Consider the following 26,508-nt stretch of genomic DNA (forward strand, 5'->3'; position numbering starts at 1 on the left):
CCCCTGCCCATCCCTCCCCAACATATTTAGGGCAGGTCCCATGCACTAAGGCCTCTCCTTGGGGACCCTCCCATCAAGACAGCCAATGTGGTCCAGTTTCAGAGATGGAAAAGCAAAGTTCAGGAGATCCCACATCAGAGTGTGGAGTGGAGTAGGTCTCATCCTGTGTCCAAAGCAGAAGGCAGGTCTGCCTGAGACGAGCATGGCTCAGAGGCAGCAGGATGCTGCCATGGTCCTGTCCACTACTTCAGCTCGGCCCTTTGCCTTGAAAGCCCTTAAGGAGCACAGCCAGAAGCAGTCCCTTCCTCCCCACTCTCCTACATCACCCCACTTCAGAAGGCAGCCCAGGCCTGTGAGCCAGCAACAGCCTGCCGGCCTACAGTGCCTACGTGCCAGCCTCCTGCCCACTTCATCTCCAGACTCCAGAGCCAGAGGGACCCTAGTGATGATGCCACCTGGTCCTCTTCCAAGCTGTGGCCTTGGGTCTGTCACTGACAAATCCACTCTTGGGTCTACAGGAGTCTGTCAAGCCACACTAGTTCTCTTTTGACATCTACAGAGAGACCTGGGAAGCCCACCATCTTGTGGGATGACCCCCCCCCCCCCGCCTTACCTGAATGCGGGGGGCGGGGGGGGGGCTGCAACCAAGCTATGAACCACCACCAGAGAATTCTCTGGAAAGATGAGAGCTTCTACACTAACACTGCCTGCCCTGTACCTTCACTGCACTGTCCACACCACAGCTCTGGGACTGTCCACCAGGCTCCATTGTTCTTACGGATGAAAGCAAAGCTTCCACCTCAGCTGCCTAAACCTCAGCATGTGTAGGCAACGTGTTTTATTTATTCACTTATCAACATCACCATCGCGTGTGTGTGTGTGTGTGTGTGTGTGTGTGTGTGTGTGTGTGTGTGTGTGATGTGGGTGCAGGTGCACACATGCCACAGTGTGCCTGTGGAGATCAGAAGACAATTTGGGGGAACTGGTTCCCTCCTTCCACCCTGAGCCCCTGAAGTTCGATCCCAGTGGCTCCCGCTGACCCCTCTGCATGGGCTCTGGGATGGTACAGAACACATGGGACACAGAATGAGGTTGGGGCTACCTTGGTTAGCTAAGGGTTCCAGCTTTAACAGAGCCACTTTAGGGACCTCAAAGAGCTATGGCACCGGCCCCTAACTAGAGCACCCCAAGGGCCACCCTGCTCTTTCACTCCAAGACATCCACCCATTTTCATCTTTTCTACAAGATTCCCTGGGGTCTCACCCATCTCTGCAGCCCACATTGGTGAAGGGCCCTAGGGCCTCACCTCAAACCCTGAATTCATGTCACTTACCCTCACCCAATGCATAGCGGATACGGGTGTCCCAGGCACACATGGCCTCATGGCTATCGAAGCCCAGCATGACGGCCTGGGACAGGCAGATGATTGCCAGAGTGTGGGCCAGGCCCTCATAGGGCAGGGCAGGCTCCAGGCCACAGATGTCCTCCAGGGTGAGGCTGCTGCGCTCCCGCAGACCCTTGGAGCGTTCACACCTGTCCTTGTAGACCAGCATCAGCAGGCAGTCTGTTCAGACAGGGGAGAGGCCATCAGCGAGAAGCCACAGCACAAGAGCAAGCCCAGCCTACCCCTGCTCTGGGTATCTGAAGCCTACCAGGTATTCATCCCAACAGACCATAGGGCCAACTCCAAACCCCACGCTTCCGACCTCTTTATGCCCAGCCTGTGTAGTGTGGTGAGTGTGTCTAACCTGGCTACAGTGGAGAGGACTGAGTCTTCACTCCCAGGTCCTCCAGAGCAAAGGCATCTTGGAACTGCACCCCGTGTGTTTCCTGTCTGCCTTGGAGCTGTCAACACTGCCACTGCACTGCATCCCAGAAGTGTCACTCCCCATGTGGCCTCAGGCAAATCCTCCTGGAGAAGCTGGGTAGTCTGGTGCAAGGCATGCTTATATCTCCCTGCCCTCAATAGCCACCATCAGCCTTAGTCAGAAGGTCCCCCAGTCACCAGGCCTCCACACCAGCAGCACCAGGACCCCAGGATGCCTACCTGTGAGGAGGGTATAGGCTCATGGGCCTAATGCAAACACCTAAACACTTTCATGAGAGGCAACCCCAAATAGTGCGTGGCACTCAATGAATGGGTATATTGGACTACACCCGAGGAGAGGGTGGAGATCACCCCACAAGGACCACAGAGCAATGCCTCTGACCTCTGCAAGCCAGACATTCCTGCAAACAGCCTCAGCAAACCTATACAACAACCCGAGTCCCAATCATGACTCCCAGAGCCTCTGTGGTTTTCCTTCCTTCCCTACCCAGAATCTGAGAGCCAGGACCATGCGGGGAAGCTGATAGCAGCTAGCTTTCCACAAGAGCCACAGTCTCTTCCTCTACTACCCAACAGGGTCCTGTAGTGGGCAAACAGCCAGGCAGCATGCTCACCAATAAGCACAGGTGTGTGCCACCTTACCAAACCAAGGAAGTAAAGGCAGGAGGGCCAGGAGCTGGTGTCCAGCCTCAGCTGCTCAGCAAGTAGCTACGGACTATGTGAGACCTCATCTCCAAAAGCAGCTAGGCCCTCTGCTTCCTGTTTGTGGACTGAGCTGTGAGCTCTTAGTTGATGCTCCAGCATCATGCCTGCCTGCTGTCATGCTCCTCAACATGGTGGCAATCAACACTTTTTCTTTTCTTTTCTTTTTTTTTTTTTTTTTTTTTTTTTTTTTTTTTTTTTTTTTTTGAGACAGGGTTTCTCCATGTAGTTTTGGTGCCTGTCCTGGATCTCGCTCTGTAGACCAGGCTGGCCTTGAACTCACAGAGATCCACCTGGCTCTGCCTCCTGAGTGCTGGGATTAAAGGCATGTGCCACCGCCGCCTGGCTGGCAATCAACTCTTATCCCTCTGAAACTGGGGTCACAGTTACGAGATTGTCTTGACTCAAGTGAGATGTTGGACTTTGGACTTTTCAACAGTGTTGGGACTGAAAGACATGGAGACTTCTGAAGTTGGACTAAATGCATTTTGTATTAAAAGATCACCACAAATCTGTGGGGGTCAGAGAGTGGAGTGTGGTGGTTTGAACAAGAACGGCCCCCATAGGCCCAGATGCTTTAATACTTTGTCTCCAGTTGGTGGGTTTCATTTAGGAGGTGTGGTCTTGCTGGAGAAAGTATGTCACTGGGGGAGGGGGGTGGCCTTTGAGGTGTCCCGCCATTTTGAGTTAGCTCTCTCTGCTTGCTGTTTGTGGATGGAGATGTGAGCTCTCATCTTCTGCTCCAGCACCATGCCTACCTGCCTGCTGACATGCTCCCCACCATGCGGTAATGAACTCTTATCCCTCTGGAACCATAAGCCCCAAATAAACCCTTCCTTCTGCTAAAACAAACAAACAGGGTGGGGGCTTCCACTTACTGTTTGGGAACTTGTCCATTATTTATAACCATAAAAAATGGGAAATCCTTCCCAATCAGGGGAAAAAAAAACTTGCAGAAATCCACCTGCCACCTCAGGGATTCTGGCTCAGTTTCTCTCAGACACAGGTGAGAAAGCCTGAATGATAGATTCACTGGCACAAAGCAATAAACAGGGCCCAGAGGGAAGTAAATCCAACAAGGCAACAAAACCAGAATGTGTCCCTCAAAAGCATCCCCAAACATACCTGAGAAATGAAAACCCAAGGGACATACTTGGGGATCCACAAAAGAAATCATAGGAATAATGGGGGTGGGCATAGTCAAGGCCCTATGTGTCCCCAGTGTCAGGATGGCAGGGGAGATGACATCCCCCCCACCACCTGTCAACTCATGTCCTCATCTTGCAGGACCCCACCTGAACCAATGCCCTGAGGACCAAATGTGGGAAGGTGTAAAGACCCCACATGTGTTGGGCGCTTAATATGTGCTCACGCATTCCCACTTCACTTTCAGCTGCAGTCTACTTGGCTGTCCGCTGATCTTCGTGAGATGTGCCAGTGTGTACCAATGACCGGGTCACCGTGGCCAAATAGCCCTGGCTCCCTTTACCTCTCAGGCCCTGGGCAGGCAGGACTCAGAGTCCCAGACCCTTCATCCCTGGAGAACCCACCCTGATGGTAGAAGCATCTGAGCCAATGTCCTGCTTCTGCAGCTGCCTGCTGAGGCTGACCTTGCTACCCACCCAACAGACACACTAGCCACCCCAGCCTGGTCCATACACCTGCCTGTCCTTCAGGCCTCGGCACTGCCACCCTGGTATCTTCTCAGTCTCCTCCAGTACTCATCTGCAAACCACCCTCAGGCTAGAGCCCCCGACCATCCTCCTCACATCCCACTCCACCTCTGCAACTCCAGCATCCGTCAGCACAGCTGTCAAGATCAGCATCTACGTCCTTGTCTGACTCCTTAAGCTCCAATGGTAGCTCAACCTCTACCTGAGCTAGCACAGAAGAGAGGCTAGCATTCAGCCAGGAACAGCCTGCTGCTTCGGGGACAGCAGATTGTCACCCTCTTTGTTCAGAAAGCCAATGTTCCCAATGATAGGATCAAGAATGGTGTCGATAAGCTTTTCTTTAACTACCAGACAGTAAATACCTTAGCTGCACAGGGATGGCGGCTTCCATCACAACCACCCAACTCACTAAGCCCACAACGCAGCATGGAGAGGCTGTGGAGGCTTCTGGTGACTCAGAAGGAGGCAGTGGGCTGGGTTTGGCCCATCTCTACCCTAGGGTAGAATTTTCCACAAGTGGTGCTAAGTCTGATGCTTGATTGGTTTAAAGAGCCACAAAGAAGGACCCCATATTTGACCCTGAGACTTTATCCCTAGTAGACTGATGCCACCCCTCAATCTATCTGATTTCTGGGGACACAAACTCTCAACCTGTGCCTCAGGACACTGACAATCAGTGAACCCTTTCCTGCCATCTACGGGGGCTGAATGGTGGTCACTTTCAGCCTGGAGGGGGTGTGTGCGGGGGGAACATCAAAACTGCGGATTGGGAGACAACCTCCTCAGTTATCCTGGGGACACTGACATACCCTCAGATGAGACAGAAGGTGAGGCATGAGAAAGGCCACATGGACACAGGCAGGGGGTGAAGCCATAAGGTCTAAGTCAAGTCTACCCAGAGCCACTAGGAGCAAAACAAGGCAGTGAGCATCTAGCCCTGCCATGGCTTAATCTCACTCTTCTGCCCCTAGACCTGCACAAGGATGAACATCTGATACTGGAAGCCGGTTTGTGGTGCCTGGGTTTCCAAGTTGCAGTTTCAAGAGGCTAACACAGGCTTCAGGACAGTATCTGCATGTTCAACAGAAACAGGACAGGGTGGCATTCAGTGCTGCAGGAGGGGCTCCTGAACTGGCTGCAGAAGCCACGGCTACCACCAGAGTCTTCAGCCTCTGGCTGTGGCTCCATGGGCCTGTGCATGGAGGCAACCGGATGGATAGCTGAAAAGGGGCCCCTCAAGGTGGGCCTGAGTACACAGCAACTGCCCCCATGCCCCACCCTTACCCTGCTATCACCCAGTCCCATCTCCTATGAACTTGGACCAATGGAAAGAGACACTGGGGCATACAAGCCAACAGCTAACTGTACTATATGGAGAAAAAGAACAGGTAACAAGATGGTGGACGGGGCCCTCCTGAGTGGTGTGTGTGTGTGTGTGTGTGTGTGTGTGTGTGTGTGTGTGTGTGTGTGGCGGGTGTGGAACCCCTCGGGGATGAGCAAATAAATGAACCCTCAAGGACCCAGCTTAGCAGCCTCATAGGAAACAGTTAGGCCAAAAGCCCAGAGGTCTCTAGAGAGACTTGAAGGGCCAAGAGAATAAGAAGATGGAGTCATAGGCAGGTGAGCCAGGAAGACTTGGTGCCCAGAAGCTAGCTCTAAGAGTACTGAGCACAGAAGGCTGGCCCAGCCGTGGCTACTGCACAGAGAATAGACTCACTGTGACAGCACAGCTTCAGACACTCCTGTCCCATTAAGGGATACCTTGGGCCTGGGAGCATAGGAAGAAGCAGCCCCAACACCAGCTCTCTGAACCTGCCCCAGTTCTCCAGGCAGGAGCCACAGGACTGTCTCTAGGTTGGCAGGAGGCCAGTGGAGACTAGAGGATGGCTCCTGGGATGCCATGGGAAGAGGATGCCTGGGGAGGGCTTTCTGGGATACAGCTGGGACCAGGGTCTTTCCTAGACGGATGAGGCTAAGAAGCCCATTGGACATTGAATGGCCATGTGGGCAGGCAGCTGGAAGGCATCTAAAGATGTAAAAATAACCATGGAGTTGTCATGAGCTCACAGAGGCCTTCACAGCCAGGGCTCAGGGCCATGCAGAGGGCAGGAGGGACGGGCAGAGATGAAGCCTCCTGGTGGAGGGACACCCTACAGGGAAGACAGAGTGACCAGGCCTGGAGGCCACAGGAGACAGGGAGGGTGGAGCTGGGAGAAGGCAGAAGAGAGTAGCATTGACTGTGGGGTGGAGCTAGCCCCAGAGGGCACGGTGACCTTGAGGCAGTACCCTCAGAAGTGCTGTGGATTGGAGCAAGCAGCAGCCTGAGATTAGCCTGAGCCTGGGATGTATGGGGACAAGATGGAGTGTGAGGCCCCAGGCCTGAAGTTTATCTTAGAGAAGACACCATATCCACTGTGCCACGTAAGTGAGAGAGACTCATAGGCATGGGTGTCCCCAAGAATGTGCACATCATGGAGCAGCCAGGGCTCAGCACTGAGACCCAGGCCCACCTTCTGTCCTCCCCAGTCACCCTCCAGGCAGCTGTGGGAGTAGCCAGGCAGGGACCAGCCTAGAGCGTCCAGCTAAGGACAAAGACACTTAGGGATGATATGGCTGCCTGGGTCACACAGCACAAGAGCTGAATCAAGCCTTGAACCCAGGTATTCCAATTCCCTGTGATGGCCCCACGAAGAGAGAGGTCTGGCTGCTATCCTGGCCTGTCCTCGTCCATGGACTGTCCAGCTGTGTATAACCACTGCTGAGGTCCCTCCATGGGCTGTCTGGAACACTCCAACAGAAGACCATACCACTGAGAAAGGAGAGAGGCTGAGACCTGAAGTTCTTGTCTCAGTGAGCTGCTGGCCCAGGACAGAACCCAGAGCACCCCTTTCCTGAAGGTCCTACCTAGTGGGGAACCCAGATGCACATCCTTCGCCAGGCACAGGCACACTCTAAAATCCCACACTGAGACAGGCCTGCAGGAAAGAACTTCACATCAGCTTACCCTTAGGGGCACCGTTGCCCAGTGGTTGGGCTAGGAGCTACAATGTTTACTTTTTTGCTTAACCAATTCCTTCCATGAGCTCATATTGCCTACCAGAGATCTAGCACTGTGGAACACACCTCTGATCAAAAACGTTTCCCCCCTTTCAGCCAGCTAACCCCTTCCTACAGGACAGCTGCCAGTGTTGGTGGTATACAGGAGCGTGGGCATGCTGACAAAGAAGCCTTTGCTCCCCAACCTCCTGGTCCCTCTCAACTATCTCCCATGAGCCTCCATGACAGAAGCCACAATTTTAAAGCCAAGGATCCCTTGATTTCTTAGAACAAGAAAACAGGGCCTTTTTCTCCCTTCCAAACCAGACCAACGGAGTCCAGACCACAGGTCCTCAAGGACATACATAGGTGCCAGCCTCCATCTAGAGGGAGGGCATGTGTGGAGCAGGGAAGAGCCAGTCTCCAATGGGACAAGCCGGGGAGACAGAAGGAAAAAGCCACAGCGGGGTGGCGATGGGCTGTGTAGCTCAGGAAGAAGTCACCCAAAGCCCAAGAGGTGATGAGACAGTAAGCCGGCTCAGGACGGACAGGCCCAGAGAGGCAGGGCCACATCCGCCACTCTCGGTCACCCTCCAGTCACCTCCCGCCCCTAACAAATCCCAGCCCAACTTCAGAGCCTCCTCTGGAGGCAGTTTCTAGTCCAGGTTCCTTTACCAGTCCCGCCCCTGCGGCCTCTGGCCTGCTCACGGCCGGGCACACGGGAAGCTCTCGGATCCCAACAGTCAGTGAGCATATCTCAGGATGCTCTTTGGGGGTAGCATCTATCCCAGGAGCCTTCCCTATGAGCCCTCACCAGCTACTCTAGTGTTTTGTACATGCTTCAGTCCAACACGGTCCCACACTCTGGCCACATTGTTCATCAAAGCTTCTTACACTCCCTGTGGCCTTTACCTCTCTCCAGATCCACACCCCCAAGCCTGGCAGTGTCCAGGGCCCCTTCCTCTCCCCAGTCTCCAATCTTCCTCTCTCAGACATCCTGGAAACCCAAGGACAAGGACCCCCCAGGCTCTGAGGCACAGAGGGTCCCGGCTTGAAGGACTGATGAAGGCACCAACATTCTGTGGAGCCAGGGCCCTTGGGGAGCCAGCTGAGGCCAGGGCAAAAAGAGACTGACCACAAAAGCAGCTAGTGCATTGTACCACCCCTCCTGGGAGCTGACAGACACCCAGCATCCTGGAAGTCACTCTGGCTGCCTTGCACACGTGTGAGGCTGCCACAACACGTGCCCCCACCCAACTTCCCCTACAGACCCCTGGGTGCCTGGGCCAGCTCCAAGGCACCTGTCTCCTGAAACAGCTGCAATTCCAGGCTGGAGCTGCCGAACTGCCCTGGCTCCTTGCTGGCCCTCCCCATACAGAGGCCACAGACCCTGGTACCAGTCGCTCTTCCCAGAAGTGTGTCTCCCCCAAACAAAGTAGACGTCACCTTTCTGGGACACAAAAGTAGGACTCTTTCTACCTAGTAGTCCACTTTTGCCCTACCTGAGAGGGTGGGATTGGGGAAGCGTGGCACTGCCTGGGATGCAGTTTGGGAGCTCCTGATGCAAGCATTTCCACCAGGACACCTATGTCCCCATGGAACACTCTGGGGTCTGCTTGGTGCTCCATGGGGAGGCCACAACCCCTCTGGGTCTCTGCTGGTCCAGGAAAGGGGTTGGCTCACCCAGAAGCTGGGACTCCCTTGCCCCCAACTCCACACTCGGGACTTGATTGGGGCTGTTTTGCGGGTGGACAGGTCCCAGGGTCCCGGCGCCGGACCGGCTGCGACTCTCCGGTTACCGCCGCGGGGCCGGGTTTCAGCCGCTCCCCCGCGGCTATTTCGGGAGAGCTGGCACCTCGGCCACGCGCAGCAGGGCCCGCAGGGTCCCACCGGCTCGCTGCGACCCGCCCGCCGCCCGCCGCCCCGCCCGCGGCCCGGCCGCTCACCTGCCACCGGCGATGGCTTGCGCAGCACCAGCCACCTACTCTTCCACTGCGGAGACAGGACAGCGTGAGAGGTCGCCCGCGCGCGCGCCCGCCCCGCGCCCCTGCCCCCACCCGCGCGCGCCCCCGCCCCGCGCCCCCGCGGCGCCCCAACCTTCTTGCCGTCCCGCAGCTTGACCTGGCCCTCCACCAGCGCTGCCTCGGTCATCTTCTGTCATGGTTCCCGCCGCCCGCCGCGCCCTCTCCGCGCGCCCCGGGCGCCCGAGCCCAGGGTCACTTTCAAAATAACTCCGGGAGGGCCCAGGGCTGCGCCAGGAGGGCGGGCCCGGCGCGGCGGGCGGGGCGCAGCGACACGGGGACCTGGATGCGCGGGAGACTGGGCGGGGCGCCCCGGGGCCGCAGTCTTTAAGACCCTGGCAAAGTGCAAGCCAATAGGTGGCAGTGGGCTTGCGCAGCCTCTGCACCCAGCTGGCTGCCAGCCGGCCCTGCTCCTGCCAGGTCTCCGGACCGCTGTCTAAGACCACCTGAAGAAGTCTCTCAGAGAAGAAACTCAGCCTGGGGTGGGGGAGCGGGCGGGGGGCGGGTAGAAATTGGGACAGCGGCAGTTTCCCAAAAGAAGGAAACTGTCCCAAGACAACTCCACAGAAGGCTTTGTGGCCATGTGCCTGCTCAGTCTCTGTTTTAGTTTGGGTTCAGTGGCTTCATCCTTTGCACCTGCCCTTCCCCCACCCCATGGAGCCACAAGGCACCCCTGATGACAGACCAACATAGAACATCCCTGGCCAGGGACATTCCCCAGACCCTAGGCCTTTCCCACCCCCAGAGAGGTGGGTGTGTCCACTTTTTAGGTCTTGTCCCCTCCCCTTCAACTGAGTATCTGGCAGAACAGACCTCTGTGCAGGTGGCCGTCAGGACCAGGGGCCACTGTGTCACCTCATTGCCCCATGTCTCCCTGGCTGGTCTCTCCCGCTTCTGAAAGCCAGCTTGCACCAGCCTTGCATCAGGGAGGGCCTAGTGCTGCTTCACAACAGCCTTGCCTAGTCGCCCCCCGCCCGGCCAACTGGCCTCCAAGCCTCTGGCTTTCTCTTCCTCAGCCTGTTGCTCAGGCTAGGGTCAATTAAGGTCTCTATGGCCACCCCAAGTTACTGTGGAGGCAAAGTGCTTTGTCAGGCCTATGTCACGGACTCCCCAGATATAAGACCACCTTAAGACCCATGACCTAGGAGCACCCCAGGAGACAGAGAACAGCCACAGCTGGGAACTGACTGCATCCAACAAAATAAACTCAGACAGGCAATGGAGCCCTGTGCGTTTGCCCATCCCGATCCCCAGCCCCAAGGATCTCTGGTCCAGGTAGAAAGGGGTTAATGGCCAAACTGTATTCCACTTGTGCGATGTGTGTTAGTCTTCCTCCATCCTGCACAGACTCCTCAGGCTGCTTCCAATCTGCTCCATACAGAGAAGCTGAGGGTCAGAGTGGTTGGAGGACTTATGGCCAGGTCTGACCCACACATGCTGACCCCAGAGCAGTAGTCAACCTGGGAGCCCTTACCACAGCCCTTCCAGGAATCTGGAGGATGAACCTTAAGTGGACCATAGGGCTGATTTTTATGTTTTCCTGCTGTCTTGCTGGGGCCTGATGGAGGGAGAAGTTACCAGGTCTAGGAAGGAGCTCTGTATGTTCCTCACCCTCCATCACCTGTGCAAGACATCAGTGCCTTCCGCAGAACAGTTGCTGGCCACAGAGCCCCATTCATACTCCCCACACATCGAAGGCCCCTGGGGACTGGCTCAGGACAGCCGGTATGGAGTCCGTTGGGGGTTGTAGCCATGACCACATCCTCCAGCCCAGAAGCCTGGCACTTGCTCTTCCCTGCAGGGAGGGGCCACGTCCTGCTGCATTCCAAGTGCTGGCCTTGGCCCAAACTCCAGCCACGCCTGGCAGCTGCACCTGCTCCCGCAGTGGCCCCGGAAATGCGGGCACCATAGGGATAAACAGCTTCCTTCTCCCACTCCACATGGCCCAGGAGACAGTACTGTGGTTACCAAGGCTGCTGAAAGGCAGGAAGAACTATCTGCCTCATAGAAAAAGAGGTGGTCTGGCCAAGAATTCTGTGACCTTGGCTCTCTCTGTGCCTCAGTTTCCCCAGATGTTACAACCAGATTTGCTGGGGCTCTCTACATGAGGAAGCTATCTCTGGCCACTGAAGGATGGCCAGTTGACCAGAAGGATGGATGGCAAGCCTCTTGAAGACTCAAGGTGACAGCTGGAAAGAGTGGGATGACAGGAAGGCACAGTCATACGTGAGACAGGATGACACTCAACCCCGTACCCCTGCCTGGCACCGCTGCACACTGGACACCACAAGGCTTTAAGGAAGCCTACAGCTGTGGTCACGGCTGCACCCCTGTCTGAGCTCACAGCCACAGTGCTGCTGCTAGACACTGTGGGCAGCTAAACTACCACCACCACACCCCATGACCTCGGGACGACGCTGTTTCCGCAGTGGCCCTGCAGCCAAACCTCAGTGAGATACTGTACTTGCCACTTACTGGGCAAGAGCATGCACATCATCATGTGGCCTGAGCTTCCTGTTGCAACCTGGGTTTGTTGCCAGGATGACTACATATGCAAGAGGCTCTCAGATGATCAGTTTACAGGTACAGGGGAGGGTGGGACCAGGTGGCCTGCCTGGCTTGGCATCTCTAGGTGATTGGGAATGCTGGGCAGACACACTCCTACAGACTATGGCAAGCACCAAGGCCCATGTCCACCTAGTCCCATCCCCGTTATCCCCTCCACTGGCTGAAACAGTACAGACGACTCTAAGCAGGGGAAATGGAGAGAAGTGACCACCACTTCTGAGCCCAGCCATGAGATGCACTGTGCTATCATGCAAACATTTGTCACTAGTCACATGATGAGAGGAAGGGTATTATGGACTGGATATCCTCCCACCCCCAGCTCCCCAGCCATTTGCTGACGTTCCCACCCCCATGTGACCATGCAGACATGGAGCCTCTATGAGGGTATTTAAGGTAAATGAGGTCATACATGGGGCCCTAATCTGATAGGACAGGTGTCCTTATAAAATGACAAAGAGATCCCAAAGAGTGCTTTCTCCTCTGCACACAGGAAAATCTGCAGAAGGACCCAGCAAAAAGGCAGCTGTCCATAAGCTAGAAGGACTGGGAGCTGAATTTGACAGCCCCTTGATTTCCAGGCTCTTAAATGGCCGAACTATTTTTTTAAGGAAATAGGCTTATTGAGCTGCAAAGAAAGCAGGCATGGCAGTAGCAGAAGAGGAAGAGCTGCCTGCTTAGATGTCTGTTCTGTCAGGGCAACTGCTACCCTTTAGACCTGCAGTGGCTCCCAAGGCCACATGTTAAAGCTTTGGCTCCAGCTCCTATTGCTGCTATTGGGAAGTAGTGGAACCTGGAAGAGGAGAGGCCTGAGAAGGGTCTTCAGGGCATGGCAGGGCATACCATGAAGGCACCAGCAGGCCCCGGGTTATCCTCTTTCTCTTTTGTGTCTTAGCCTTCAAGTGGGTGGATTGCTTTGCTGTATACATCCACTGCAGGCTCAAGAGAAATGAGGCCAACCATGGGCCCAAAGCTCCAAAATGGTGAGCCCAGGAGCCTGCTCTCTATGTAAGCCGATCAGTTCAGATTGTTAATGACAGCCTTTGAGTCATAGCAACAGAGACAACTAACGTCAGCAGCAGCAGCGGAGTAAGAAAGTAGCTGTGGTGGGTTTGAACGTGGTCCTCTGTGATCACCCTTTAGAAAAGTAATACTCAAATCCCTAAGTTAATAGTGTTAGGGGTGCTACTTAGGATTAGTGTGATCTTGGGAACGGGACTCCTTGGTGGAGTTAGTGGCTTTACAAGAAGAGGAGCTCCATCTCACCTTGTGATGGCCTACACCGCATTACACTGCAGCATAAGACCTCAGCAGACACCCAGCACACGCCAGAACCACACTTGTGGACTTCCAGCCCCCAGAACTGTGAGCCAAATGCACCTCTTAGTAAATTATCCAGTCCTGAGTATTCCGTTATAGCAACACAAACGGCCTAAGACACCTGCAAACAATTCCTTCCTTACACTTGTACCCCTTAAAATGTGGCCATGCACCCCCTCCCACAAAGACACGGACATCTTCTCCATCCTCTAAGTCTGGCTTACTTTGATTAAAGGAAAGCTCAGATCCACTTCCCCTTTTGTAGTACTGCCTCTGTCGCGTGAACAAGTCCAAGCCAACCTGCTGGGTGATGAGATCCAATGGTCCTTCCACCCTGGACTTCAGTCGACAACCATCCACTCCTGACGTATAAAAGCCTACAATCCACTGATGACTCCATAGCCTACACTATGGAGACCTCTGCTCAACACAGAAAACCCACCCTGCAGAGCTTGGCCCAGATTATCAACCCTAAGAACTGTGAACTAAGTAAACAGCTGTGGTTTCATGTCACCGAGTTCCGAGTTCACTTGTGGTACAGGAAAGGCTTCTGAAATAATTAGTTATCAGTGGAGGACATCAAGACCTGTGGGTCTCTGGGACCACTGGAGAGATGAAACCCAAATCCTTGAACCGCCATGGAACCCCTATGGGAACACGAGCCTAGACACAGAAGCAGAATGCTACACTCTCACCTCCACACGTATGCCTAGCGCTTCATACCAAGATCAGACAGGATAGAAACCATCCGGACAAGGTAGTAAAAGTTACAGCAGATTGCTCAATGGGAGTAATGGAAGCCAGGAGCCAGTGGGATAGCTTCCAAATGATGACAGAGTAACCTAATCCTCAAATTTCCATGTTTCTGATATCTGGAGGTAGAAGGTAATTGGGGCTAAATTAGGTCACAAGGATGGGGCCCTTTAATGGGATTAGTGGCCTAAAAGAAGAGGCGAGACCCGAGTCAGCAGCTTGCTCTGTCTCACCCTGTGATGTCCTGTTCCATGCTATAATGCAGCACAAGGCCTTAGCAGATGCCAGCTCCACAGCCTTGAACCCCCAACTTCCATTCTTTGCGACTTAGCTAGTGTCATCATTAGCCCCAGCTGTCAACTTGACACAAACCTATTGTCAGCTGGGAAGGGGGGACCTCAACTGAAGGACTGCCCAGATTAGACTGGCTTGTGACCATGCCTTGAGGCATTTTCGTAACTACTCATTGAGGTAGGAGGGCCCAGCCCAGAGTGGGCAGTGCCAACCCTAGGCAGACGAGCCTGCGCTGCAGAGCCAGCAAGGAGGACAAGGTAGTAACCAGAGGTCCTTCATGGTTTCTGCTACATTCTCTTGCCTTGAGATCCTACACTGGGTTATCTCAATGGTGGATGGCAACCTGAAAAAAATGAAATGAATCCATTCCTTCCCAGGTTGGCTTTGGTTAACAGAAAGCCACTAGGGCTGCTGGTCTCCATGGTCAGTTATAGCCACAGAAAATGAGCTGAAACACCCATGCACACCTTTGTGGCAATCAAAGTGAGATTTAGACAAATTCGCTGCTGGTTTCTCCAGCTCTTAGTTGTCTTAGTTCATCTTCACTGTTAACTGGACTTGGAATCGCCTAGGAGATGCACCTCTCACCATGTCCGTGAGTTCATTTCCAGAGAAATTTAACTGAGGAAGGAAGGCCACTGTGACAGCTATTCTTGGTTGTCAACTTGACTGCATCTGGGATTAACTGGAAACCAGAAATAGAGGGTACACCTGTGAAGGCTTTTTTGCTGGGTTTGAAGTAGGTGGATCCACTTCTAGTCTGGGTTTTGAGACAGGAAGACACATGCCTTTGATCCGGATCTTGAGGCAGGAAGATCCGATTTTAGTCTGGACCACAGTTTCTGTTGGAAGCCTGAGGACATGGAAGACAGAAGTTCTTGCTCTTTGCCTGCTTGCCCTCGCCTTGCCAGCAAGTCCAAGTCTATTCCTTCACTGCCATTAGAATCCACTTCTGGATTCCAGCGTATACTAAGACCAACTGAGACATCCAGCCTGGTGGACTGGACAGTTACTGAACTCTTGAACTTTCTGTTCACAGCTAGCCATTGTTGGATAGCTGGATTGCAGCCTGTAAGTCATTCCAATAAATCCCCTTTATATGTGTGTATGTGTGCATGTATATATAGAGAGGGGGGATTAATTCTATAAGTTCTATTGTTCTAGAGAACCCTGACCAATACAACCACCCTGAATGTGGGAAGCACCATTCCATGGGCTGAGGTTCCAGACTGAATATAGGACAAATGAGGGCCTGAAAAGATGGCTCAGCAGTTAAGAGCATGGGCTGCTCTGTCAGAGGATCCAGATTCAGTTTCCAGCACCCAACATGGTGGCCAACAAACATATGTAACTCCAATTCCAGGGGATCCAATGCTTTCTTCTTACCTCTCTTGGCACCAGGCATGTATATAGTGCACAGACATACATGCAGGAAAGATACTCACACGCATAAAAATGATAATAAAATCATTTTTAAAGGAAGAATATGAACTGAGTGCCATCATTCTCTTTGCCTCCCGACTGTGGACTGCCTCAGCTCCCAGGGCCAGGCCCTCCTGCCGTAATGGACTGTACAGGTACAAACTGAGAACCAGAGATCACCCTCCCTTCTTTTCTTAACTTGCTTCTTCTAGGCATATTGTTACAACCCAAGAAAATGATATAGTTAAAATCTAAATTTTGGAGGATGCAGGCTTCAGAAGAAAGAAGATCCCCAGTGAATCCTAAAACTGTTTAAGACCACAAGTCAGGAGACACTGTCCTAAAGAAAATTCCAGGCCAAGTACAATTATAGCTGCATCCTACCAGTTTCCAGAGAGCAGATCATCCCAATCGTGTCTAGAATCTCAAAGAATTTTGAAGAAAAAGGGAATGCTCTAGAACTTATTGCGTGAGTCTATAAAGCAGTCATTTAAAGGACATAAGAAAAATGATAAGTAGACTCCACACAGAGACATAAATAGATCAAAACGGTAAAACAAAAGAAGCAGGATGTGTCCGCCACATCCCAGTGGACTGGTCCCCTGGTAGGACCAATCTGAGATGTGGTCAAGATGAGAGGACCAGGGGTGACTCAGAGCCCTGGACAGCTGTGGAAGGGTGCAGGTCCACACACCTGGGGCCATTCTCCTTGGTTTATTGGCTCATTTTCTCCCCAGATCCAAATACCCTCACCCATCTGTGCGGACCTGTGTCCTAACCTTCTCTTCCTGTGCCGACTTCAGTCACACTGGGCTAGGGCTCATCCTAATTGTCACCCAGAGAAATCTAAATCAGCCCACCGGCTCCACCAGCTCTTAGTTGACTTAAAGGTCACTGGACTGGTAGACCAATGTCAGCAAGCAGCTGGCCTAGGCTTCTGTTGCCTGGGTAGAGCACACTCATCTTGTCTGACTACACCATCCTGATCTCTGGATGCAGTTCTAAACTATCCAGGCCCCGAGTTGAGGGCCTGGCGGAGCCTGGGTCCTTCTGACCAGGACAAATGCATTGGGAGAAGGTTCTGCTGGATCAGTCCCCTCAAGAGTCTCACAGGATGTCATGAGAGTGAGATGTCATCCACAGAGAACCTCCTGGTACTTCAGGTAGCAGTAGAAGGGTTCCTGGGTGGGTAGTGAGCCCACAGGCTGGGCACTTGAGGACTTCTGGGTGGGTTGGGGCAGAAGCATCACCCAGAACTGAACAGACTCTAGGCAGAGCATGGGGAGACCCGGCTGCCACAGGAAGAACAGGTGCAAGGCTGCAGAGGGAGAGCAAGACACGCCCAGGTCACCCAGGGAGGTCAGGCATGGGAAAACCTGGTCCCAGCTACAGACACCGAACAAGATGCCATCTGCTGCCCCAACTCAGGCCACAGGGTCAAGAACCATGTGCTTGGTCTCTGTGTCCCATTCTGAGTGTGCTTGCTTTGGGCACTCATAGGGACAGCTGACCTGGGGCTCCTAACCTGTTTCCCTTACCTGCCCCAGCTTGCTTTACAGCACCTCTGTGCCCTTCCCCAGCTGGTAATGAATTTTCATGCCAGAGACTTTGAAGACCCTTGAGACATACCCAGCTCCTCCCACAGCCTACAGGCTCAGCGAGTCTGTCCCTTGCTCCCCCACCACACTGCCCACTGTCTCTGGCCCCATCTTATCCTTTCCAGAATAAGCTAGCTCCATGTCCTGCCTGGATGTGTTTAGTACCAGCAGTAGCCAATTACTATAATCCAGATGAGGGCCCTGCTCCTCAGGTCTCCTTTAGAGCTGTCACAGCTGATGGGAAGCTGTTGGCAGGCTGCCATCTTGAAGCTAGGTGCACATCCTTGTTCATGGCTTGGGGAACTGGACTTGGCTTCCACGTCCTGCCTTAGGATGCTTAGGGTGCCTGGACCCTGGCCTGGTATAGGGCCTAAAGGAGTCTGACTTTGCTGGCCCCTGGGGCCATCTTTGTGAGGTGGAAGGCTCCTATCCACACTCAGGAGCTATGCTGGCTTCAGGCCCCACCCCTGAAGCCACATCATCTACAGTGAAGACCCAAGTCATGGTTTGGGGAGGCTAGACACAAAGATCTGCCCATCTGGAGGCAGTGCCATTGTGAAGCCAGGTCCTTGGAAACATTTTTATTGTTGGTAGTAGATAGGGAACTGTGGGTAGTCCCGCTGCTGCCGCCGGGGTCTCAGGAGGCAGCTGCTGGTCGCCTGGGTGGTCGAATGCGATCATTGATCCAGTCCACATAATTGGACACACGGGTGTAGACTCCCGGCTTGTTGAGTCGACCACAGCCATCACCCCAGCTGATGATGCCATACAGGTAAGCCACACCATTCTTCTCACAGGCCAAGGGCCCACCTGAGTCCCCCTGGAACAGAGACGCGGCTCAGCCACCCATGCACCAGCAGCCAGGAGCCTGACTCAGGAGCACCTGGGATTCCAACTCTGCAAATGTCCTGAAGTAAGAGGCCAGTAAGAGTCTCATGCTCCCTGAAGACAGAGGATTTTCAAGGCTGACTGCCTGCGGACAGGCGGCAGGCATTTCTGAGAAGTGTGACCTCTCTTCCTGACCCCAGTCAGTCAGGAAGGCATCTCATTCTCAAACTATTGGAAAAGTATTCTTACCGCCACAACCCACAGCTCTGATTCTACTCCATGAGGAACACATGGACACTCTTGGCCCCAGCATGCCAGTAGCACTGCCAGAAATGCCTCCTCATGGCCTGGCACACTTCTCTACATCTCATGGAACAAGTGCAACAGCCCCCTCCCCCAGGAAGCCCTCCCTGATTACCCCAGAATCAAGCCCCACCCACTCTGCCACTTCGCACCTGTGGTACCTCAGAAGAGGGATTTGACCTCTCTGAGACTCAGTTTCCTCACTTATTTAAAGGCATAAAGTAGCCCTTTCATGTTGAAGCAGGTTGACATGTAACCATGACCATGGCCTGGTCTATGAAGCCCTTGATGAACATTAGCTATTGACTGATTGTTGAGTACACAAGAGAACTGTGGCCTTTGAGGCCTGGACAGCAGGGCTTTATCTGGGCTCCGTGTGATGCTGGGCCTGCCTTTGACTTAGTTTCCCATCTGTTTAGACGGTTCTCCTCCTCCTGCAAGGATGTCCTTCAGGAAGTGCCAGGTAGTCCACAGTGGCACCCTCAGGCTCCCTGCTAACCCTTGAGCTCCCTAGGGGCCAGGAAATCCCAGGAAGACCCCATCTGTGTGGTCCTGGTGGGGGCCTGGCAGCAGCCTACCTGGCAGGCATCAGACTTGCAATCGAAGTAGCCAGCACAGAGCATGTTGGGGCTGATGTCGGCACCATACACCTCAGGGCTGCTACACTTGTGGTCAGCAACAAGGGGCACCAGTGCCTCCCTCAGGGAGCTGGAATATTCACTCACATCTGTGGAGCACCACACTCTCAGGGCAGGCAGGCTCACACTGCCTTGCCCCACACCAGGGTGGCACCGGGGACCACCCCCCACTCACTCTCATCCATGTGACCCCAGCCTGCAATCTGACACTTGTGTCCCGGAGGGAAGGAGCTGCCGGCCTCAGGCAGGCAGATGGGCTGAACAAACTGGGAGCGGACAGCACAGCGGTCCCCCTTCTTCTTCAGCCGAATCAAGACTGGACAGGAGAGAGGCCAGAGGTCAGCCTGGACAGCGAAGCCATACCCGATAGAAATACATGGCAGGCAATCCCATGAAATGGGCAAGGGGGGAGGTGGCTGGTGGCCTAAGAGACCAAAGAAGAACACTAAGATTCCTCCAGCACCTCTGACCTCTGACTTTTCCCCTTGTGTTTGCCTGGCTCCTACCCTGTCTGGACTCTGGTTTGGGGTACACAATCCACACCCCCACCCTGCTGAGGCCCTGAGCTCACCAAGGTCATGGTCGCTGGGGTTGAACACCGAATACAGGGAGTAGGGCACATACTTCTCAATGCCAAATGTCTGTGTCACATCCGTTGTGCGGTTGAAGAAGTGCTGACCCAGTACCACTGTGATGCTGTCCCTGGGGGGACTGCACAGGAAGCCGGCAGGAGTGGGCCCCCAACCCTCTCCTCGGCACTATCAGGCCTCCCCAACCTTGGTCCTGTACTTGTTGGTCATGGCCAAGCAAGACAGTCACAGCCCTGGGAAAGGTCTGCACAGATGTTTTAAACCCATGTGACAGCAGTCGAGACCAACAAGGACGGTGGGCCACACTGGCTCTGGCTCAGCAGCCCTGTCTTCAAGGACAACTCCATTCATAAGCCAGTGGGGTCCTCAGGTGAGATCTGCTCTGAGTATAGGCCACATGGGTGGAGATTTGATCTGCCTAGAGACCTTGCCCCAGCCTGGCCTCCTGGCCTGTAGGGTCCCCAGATGCAACTGCTTTACCCCCAGGACTCGGAGCTAGGGGGAATTGCCGGCACTTTTCTACTCAGGCCGGTCAGCCTTGGTGTCTCGGGGCTGCAGCCTTGCCGAGTGGGGACATGAGTGGACCTTGGGCCCTCACTCTGGGAGCCCATTCAGTGGATTGGGCCTTAGTTTCCCTGGCTGTGCAGCAGGGGTTCTACTACATGTCCTAACTGGGCCTAGCCTCATAGGCATAGGCATAGACATAGGCACATGGAGGTGTATGGGATACTCCCCAACTCTGGCACCTTATCGATCTCCACCCCACCACTGTGCTCTTGGAGAGGCAGGGTCTATGCAGACACCAGGACTACACCACCACTCCTCCTCACAGGTGTCCAAGGCAGCTGCAGGAAATGCCCCGCCCTCATGCCCCATGACTACATCAGTGCCCAGCACAAGCATTGAGCCACAGTGGGACCAAAGGCGTGCTAGGGGAACAGAAGAATTGATTAACAGAGCAGAGGATGGAAGTGTGCTGATGCTGGGTAGGAGCCCATGGGATAGAGGGTAGGGACGTGGCATGTGAGTGGCCCCTGAGGAGGGGTGGATGAAGGCAGAATGGAAGGGTAAGCATGTGGGAAGGGACAGAGGGCCAGCTGGGTGGTGGTTGCTCTGGAGGGCGGGCCACTGTGCTCACCTGTTGGAGAAGCAGTGGGCAGCAGACACTACCCAGCACGTGTGGACAAGGCTCCCAGCACAGAAGCTGTTCCCAATGTAGATGGCGGCCAGCCAGGGGTGTGAGCCAGGCAAAGATGATGAGCCACCGATGATGCGTGGTCTCAAGAACGTCCTCTTCTTGTGCCTCTTGCCACAGGTCGGACGGGCAGTCGGGGCTGACTCAGCCAGGGCCACCAGGACCTCTTGGGGTTGGGACTGGACTCTGACCAGGGATTCTGGGAGTGGAGGTCATCAGTTCATACCCCTGGGTTTCCCTGGAGACAGGGAAGAGCCAGAGGGGGTCCTAACTGGACCCATAGCCCAATTTCTCAGGCCTAGCCCTGCTCTGAGCAGTCACCCTGGGAGCCTCTGTCCCCTGCTCTACAGAAGGGGAGAGTATAATGCAGGCTACAGGCTTTAGCAAGACCGGATCACCTGATAAAGAGTGAGCTCTGTCTCTTCTACAGTCTGGGACCTCACTACACACCCAAGACGGCCAGCTATTCCCAGCATGACAGCCTTGGGGCACAGGCCTCTGAGAGCTGACCACCCCAGGGTCTAACTACAGGGTGCCATTGAGTCTGAGGGGCCTCAGGGAGCACCACCCCTACTCTGCCCCCAACCTCTCAGGGTGCCCGCACCACAGGCTGCCAGTTGGCAATACTCCCACGACAGTGCATTGTCCTTCACCACATAGCACCAAGGCCTCTCGTCCTTGTCTGGGTTCCTGGAGGCAGACAAGGGAGTCACACTACCACCTTAACGTCCAACGGGGGAGGGGACCCCCACCAATATCAGAGCTTGCTCTGCAGACCCTGCTGGGCACACTTGGCCCCACCCTCCCAAGAGGCAGAGGTTACTGGCCATCTTGGCAGTGTTGACCCCTGCTGAGTCTGGGGAACCACTCTGTCCAACCCTTTGCCCACACAGAATGAGTCACAGTGGCCATGAGATGCTGACCGACAGTAAGCATGAGGGCCCAGGCCGAGCAGGACAGCAGCACCCACTGAATCCACATCCAGCTCCTGGTAGAGCAGGTCAGAGTTCCAGGCCAGGCAGCTCAGGCCTGAGGCAGTGGTGCTGGCCACGCCACGGTACTCTGTACCATTTCCCAGGATGCAGAGTTCGGCAGGAACTGCGGGCACAGTGTGCACAGTGAGGCCAAGCCACAGTGAGGCCCCCTGACACCATTACCCCACAAGACCAGAAAGAAAGTGGCTCACCGATGTTGCAGAACCGCCCAGCATAGCCCAGTGGGCAGGCGCAGACGCTGGTCCCTGTGCCCACAATCAGGTGGCAGGTGCCTCCGTTCAGACATGGACTGCTCAGGCAAGCTAGGGGAGAGCTCAGAAACTGAACCTGGTCTCCAGGAACTCATAGGGGGACAGAGCTCAGGTCTTTGCCTGTGCCCTTACTGGGTAGCCTTATGCTTGAGTGAGGAAGACGCACCTGCTAGAGAGATATAGCTCACTACCCCCACATATCACGGTACCCGAGGCCTCCCTGAAGCTGGCCATGACACACCTGTGTGGCGGGTGCCTTCACACCGGGTCTGGCCCTCGATACAGCTGCACTGCTCCACCTGTGCCTTGCTCACATGGGCCCAGTGGTCGCCCGCTTCAAAATACTCGTAGCGCGTCTCATCAAAGCATCTCACTACAAATCACACAGTGTTCCCACAGCACCCATGCAGGGCCCCTCCCCCAGGCAGGCACCACCCACCCCAGCCTGGACCCCGCAGCTGCTCTCCCAGCCCCCCAGAATGGCTCCACTCCTGGGCCCCCGAGTCGCCTCACCTGTGCCACAGTCCTTGCCCGTGAAGGCCGGAGGGCAAGCGCAGTGGTAGGACACATGGTCATGGGTACTGGAACATGTGCCCCCATTGAGGCAGGGCCCAGAGGCACAAGGATCAAGGATAGCTGGGTACACGCAGGAGGGAACATTATGGGTGGTGGCAGCGGTCTTTGGGGTCCCTCCACACCCCTTGCCTGCCAAGGGCCTCTGGTGAACTCTCATATTGCCCTCTCCCGGTTGCTGGGTGAGCAAGTTCCCACCTCCCAGTGCCCCCGACCCAGCATCTCAGAAGGTGCCTCACGGCTCTGCATTCCACACCCTACACATCTATACACGTTCTGCCCGGCAACAGGGTCCCCTCCATGTACCCTGGGACAGCACACCCACAGATTTCATGGCTTGTTCTTTTGGACTCCTGGCGCTATCCCAGGGCCTGTCCAAGGGACCATGTATGGCTACAGGGATAAACCTCAACACAAGAGGGCGCCCCAGTACCATCAATGGCCACCAAAGCCATCCAGGGTATAGAAAGGCCATGTCCTGTCTGGGTGAGGCACCCTATGCTGCCCTCTGGGGCTGCTGGCTCTAGATACCTCCGGGCTCAGAAGGCTCATACTCACAGACCACACCCCACTCTGTGCAGAATGCCCTGCCTCAGGTCACCACTGTCTTCACCCTGCTGTTTGAACCTTCTACCCTCAACCCAAGCACCCTGTCAAAGCTCTTCCTGGGGGCTCAGGCTGGCCCCTCCACACACCAACCTGGGCCTTCCACAGGCAGGGTGGCCTCTGCACAGTAGCCCCAGGCTCGGTCCCGGTCATAGTTGTGTGTAGTAGCACACCTGAAGGGTCAGACTGAGGATGACATGGAGCCCCTGCCCAGAGCCCCACCCAGCCCTGCCTAGGCACCCTGGAGCACCTGTTCACTAGATCTACCTGCTTGGCAGTGAGACCTACTAGCTGCAGGGCTCATCAAGGTCCACAGTGGGAACTTGGATGGGGTCCTCAGCCCCTCCCCACCCTGGCACTCACCACTTCCGGTAGGCACTTCCCTCCGAGGTGCAGGAGTACAGCATTCGGCCCCCGTAGCGGAAAGGAAACCTGCATGGCTGCCCGGACTCAGTGAGCACTGTGGAGGGTTGGACGTGGCAGGGGACAGGGGTTCCCACTGGGTACCTACCCCATGATGCCCCACTCCTCTTTAGCAGCTGCTCAGTTGCAGTGTCTGACCTACCTTGGCCCCCAGGGGGGCTGCTGGAGGGAGGGAGGAGCCTCCCACCTTGGGATCCCTCAGTCTCTGTCTCTGGAGCACTTGCTATTGAGGTATTGACACTCCCAGAGGTCACAGGGATCATGGGAGTCACAGGGGTGGCTGTGACATTAGGTCCTGGGGACTCTGTGTAGTTCTAGGAACCCAAAGGGCCACAATGATTGTCAGCATCGGACAGTCCTTCACAGTTGGACTCTACCAGTCAGATATGTCTGAGCCTTCTTGGAACAGGTCCAAGGGCCAACGGATGTCTCCAAGACCTCCTCTGGCCTTTCTTTCCAAGTTTGAGTGGTTCGACAAGCTAGCCTAGAGTCACAGGCCCCCAAGTCACCCTGGTCTTGAGATTAAACCCTAGAATCAGTTCTGGGGTGGACAGGAACAGCTGGAAGGACTCAGGTCTCCTACACCCCATCTCAAACAATGAGATGCAAAAGAAGCTCCAGGGACCCCACACTCACAGGGCCTGGGCTATGCAGGAGGCAACAAGGGGGTCCCCAAAAGTTCAGGCCTCCAAGCCCTCCAGGTCAGCCTAGCCCAGCACTCCACCTCTCTGTGCCAAGGACAATTTCACCTACTAGATCACCCCACTAGGCCCCTAGCCCACTCCTCACCCCAAGTCTGGGGCCATTTCTGGCCTCTTCCCAGGAACCCTGAGTGGGCCTAGGGAGCCCTTGGCCACATTGTTAGGGAGAGGGTCATTGCTCACCCTGCCAGCCTGGGGCTGGGCCCCCCGAGGCACCACCAGCAGCATCAGGAGCAGCAGGAAGGGACATGGCCTGGGTAAGGGACAGGGGCTAGGAACCCAGGCCCGCTGCCCCATGGCTCCTCCTGAGCTGGCGTAAAGGGCAGCAGGAGCAGAGTAGCCAGGGAAGGTGGCCAGGGCAGGTGGGGTCAAGGCTACATGACAATGATTAACCCTGCCTCCCACGTGCATCCTATCAGGATCGTCCTGACAAGGCCATGGCTCCACCCCTTGCCCAGCTCTGCCTGCCCTGCTGGGGCAGCTGTCGTGCCCTAGTGAAGGCTTGCACTGCTCCTGGCCCCAACACCACCTTCAAGTCTCAGCCTCTTCCATGAAGTCTTCCAGGGTGACTTGGGCAGGTCAGGGTCAGGCCTCCCTGGCACGGTTGCCTGGTCACACTGCCGGCCACTCCTGTTTGTGAACCCTTTACAGGACCTCCTGCATGCAAGGCCCTAGGAGCTCCAATTCTTCCCATCCTGCCACTGACTTAAGGTGGAGATGGTACTGTCCCCAATCCGCAGATGTCAATTCAGGGTAGAGGGCGCCTTCTCTGCCCAGGCCCACATAGCAGCTCTAAAGAGGAGAGGGTTGCTCCCTGGGCCAAGTGCTATGACCAATGGCCCCGGAATAGTAACTCTTTCCGCTGCTCTGTTTGTCTACTTGTCCTAAACCTGGGATACCCAGGACCCCAAGATATACATCCTTACTACACAGCCTGGGCACGCTGGGTAAGCTTTCCCAGCCCTGTGGGTAGTCTCAAGTTGGGAAGGCTATACCGAGCATCCCTGAGCCTAGAGCCCTGTGGCCCTAGCCAGGCACTGGGGGCCCTGGGCAAGCTGAAGTGGAAATCTCACACCATGGCTCTAGCTGTGGGAGGGCTGTCTTGGGATTGCCTCTCCGGTGCCAGAGCAGACACCAAGCAGCACCCAAGCTTGTTAAAGTAGGTGCTAGAAGCATGGTGGGCTATGGTGGGTACTGAGGACATAGTGGTTCTGGTCACAGAGGGAAATAGTGGTACTGGGGCACAGTGGGTACTAGGGTGAAATGATGAGTGCTGGGACATGGTGGGTACTGGGGACATGGTACTACTGGGATGTGCATGATAGGGTACCTAGTATGTATGCTCTCTGAGAAACCTTCCAGTCAGCCCAATTCCAATTCCAAGGAAGGTTTCGGGATAAGCTTCTCAGCAGTGGGCTGATCAGTGCTGGAGCCTCTACTGAGGCATCCTGGGACCATGGCAGTGTGCCTTTCGGGCTCAGCCCAACAGCACCCTATGGCCCTTCTCCACCACCTCTTCACTGATGCCCTGCCATAACAGGACTTCTCATTCTATAAGAGTCGCTCCTGTCTCAGACTTTGACATACTTGGCTCTTGCTAGGCCTTGTCTATGGTCAGGTTTCAGCTCAGATGTCCCTCTCTGGAGACTCTCCCAGGTCACCTGAATGAGACTAGGGTTGGGGGGGCATGGCCAGTGGCAAGAGGACTCCAGTGTGCAGTGGAAACTAGCTCTCAACCAAGCCCTGGCCTCATCAACAACCAACCTCAGACGAGACAGAAGAGCACAGGTGTCCAAGAACCCCAGATCATCTGCAAGGGGCAATGTGAATGGACAATACTGGGGGTACAGCTGGCCTTGTTATCCCAGGGAGGTCCTGGAGCCCACACATCTGAGGGTGGGAGGGGATTCTGAGACCTTCAGCTCCCAGATGCCAAGCAACCTTCTCTCTCTCTTTTTTTTTTTTTTTTCCCCAGAGCTGAGGACCGAACCCAGGACCTTGTGCTTGCTAGGCAAGTGCTCTGCCACTGAGCTAAATCCCCAACCCTGCAACCTTCTCCTTGTAGCCATCCTTGACCTCATGGCCAGGCACCATTTCCTCCCTGGGATTCTTCCCTCCTGAGGCCATGTCCAGGAGTGAGGGCTCCCGGGGGTGGGTGGGTAGCATGTGATACCAGCACTTAGCACATCGCAA

General features: G+C 55.1%; 2 protein-coding genes across 3 annotated transcripts in view; both read right to left on the bottom strand.

Annotated features, from left to right (window-relative positions):
* Dok7 (docking protein 7) overlaps positions 1–9,589 on the bottom strand; it is a 33,255-nt gene extending 23,666 nt beyond the window's left edge. The window contains exons 1-3 of one of the 2 annotated variants that reach the window (XM_052736138.1): positions 9,337–9,589; positions 9,186–9,231; positions 1,334–1,564 (exon numbers count right to left, since the gene is read on the bottom strand). In XM_052736138.1, the coding sequence (XP_052592098.1) occupies positions 1,334–1,564; positions 9,186–9,231; positions 9,337–9,390 (331 nt within the window). In that variant the 5' untranslated portion in view covers positions 9,391–9,589. The remainder of the gene's footprint in view (positions 1–1,333; positions 1,565–9,185; positions 9,232–9,336) is intronic. The other variant, XM_052736137.1, reaches the window with a different exon arrangement.
* Positions 9,590–17,849: 8,260 nt separating this feature from the next.
* On the bottom strand, positions 17,850–24,612 carry Hgfac (HGF activator). Its single transcript, XM_052735862.1, has 14 exons — positions 24,499–24,612; positions 23,757–23,928; positions 23,555–23,651; positions 23,285–23,364; positions 22,526–22,648; positions 22,254–22,385; positions 21,953–22,063; positions 21,690–21,864; positions 21,371–21,456; positions 20,710–20,965; positions 19,553–19,692; positions 19,157–19,297; positions 18,922–19,070; positions 17,850–18,032 (listed from the first exon to the last, which is right to left on the bottom strand). The coding sequence occupies exons 1-14, from the start codon at positions 24,610–24,612 to the stop codon at positions 17,850–17,852; spliced, it is 1,959 nt and encodes a 652-aa protein (XP_052591822.1).
* Between the last annotated feature and the right edge of the window lie 1,896 nt (positions 24,613–26,508).

The sequence above is a fragment of the Peromyscus californicus genome, unplaced genomic scaffold (genome assembly GCF_007827085.1).
Source record: "Peromyscus californicus insignis strain IS unplaced genomic scaffold, ASM782708v3 Scaffold_13__1_contigs__length_99412109, whole genome shotgun sequence".
NCBI lineage: Eukaryota > Metazoa > Chordata > Mammalia > Rodentia > Cricetidae > Peromyscus > Peromyscus californicus.

Coding starts and splice junctions, on each gene's coding strand:
- Hgfac (XM_052735862.1), bottom strand. CDS start 24,612: ATGGGGCAGCGGGCCTGGGTTCCTAGCCCCTGTCCCTTACCCAGGCCA. Junction 22,064..22,253: donor TGAAGGCACCCGCCACACAG/GTGTGTCATGGC, acceptor GCTCTCCCCTAG/CTTGCCTGAGCAGTCCATGT. Junction 19,693..20,709: donor GCCCACTGCTTCTCCAACAG/GTGAGCACAGTG, acceptor CTTCCTGTGCAG/TCCCCCCAGGGACAGCATCA.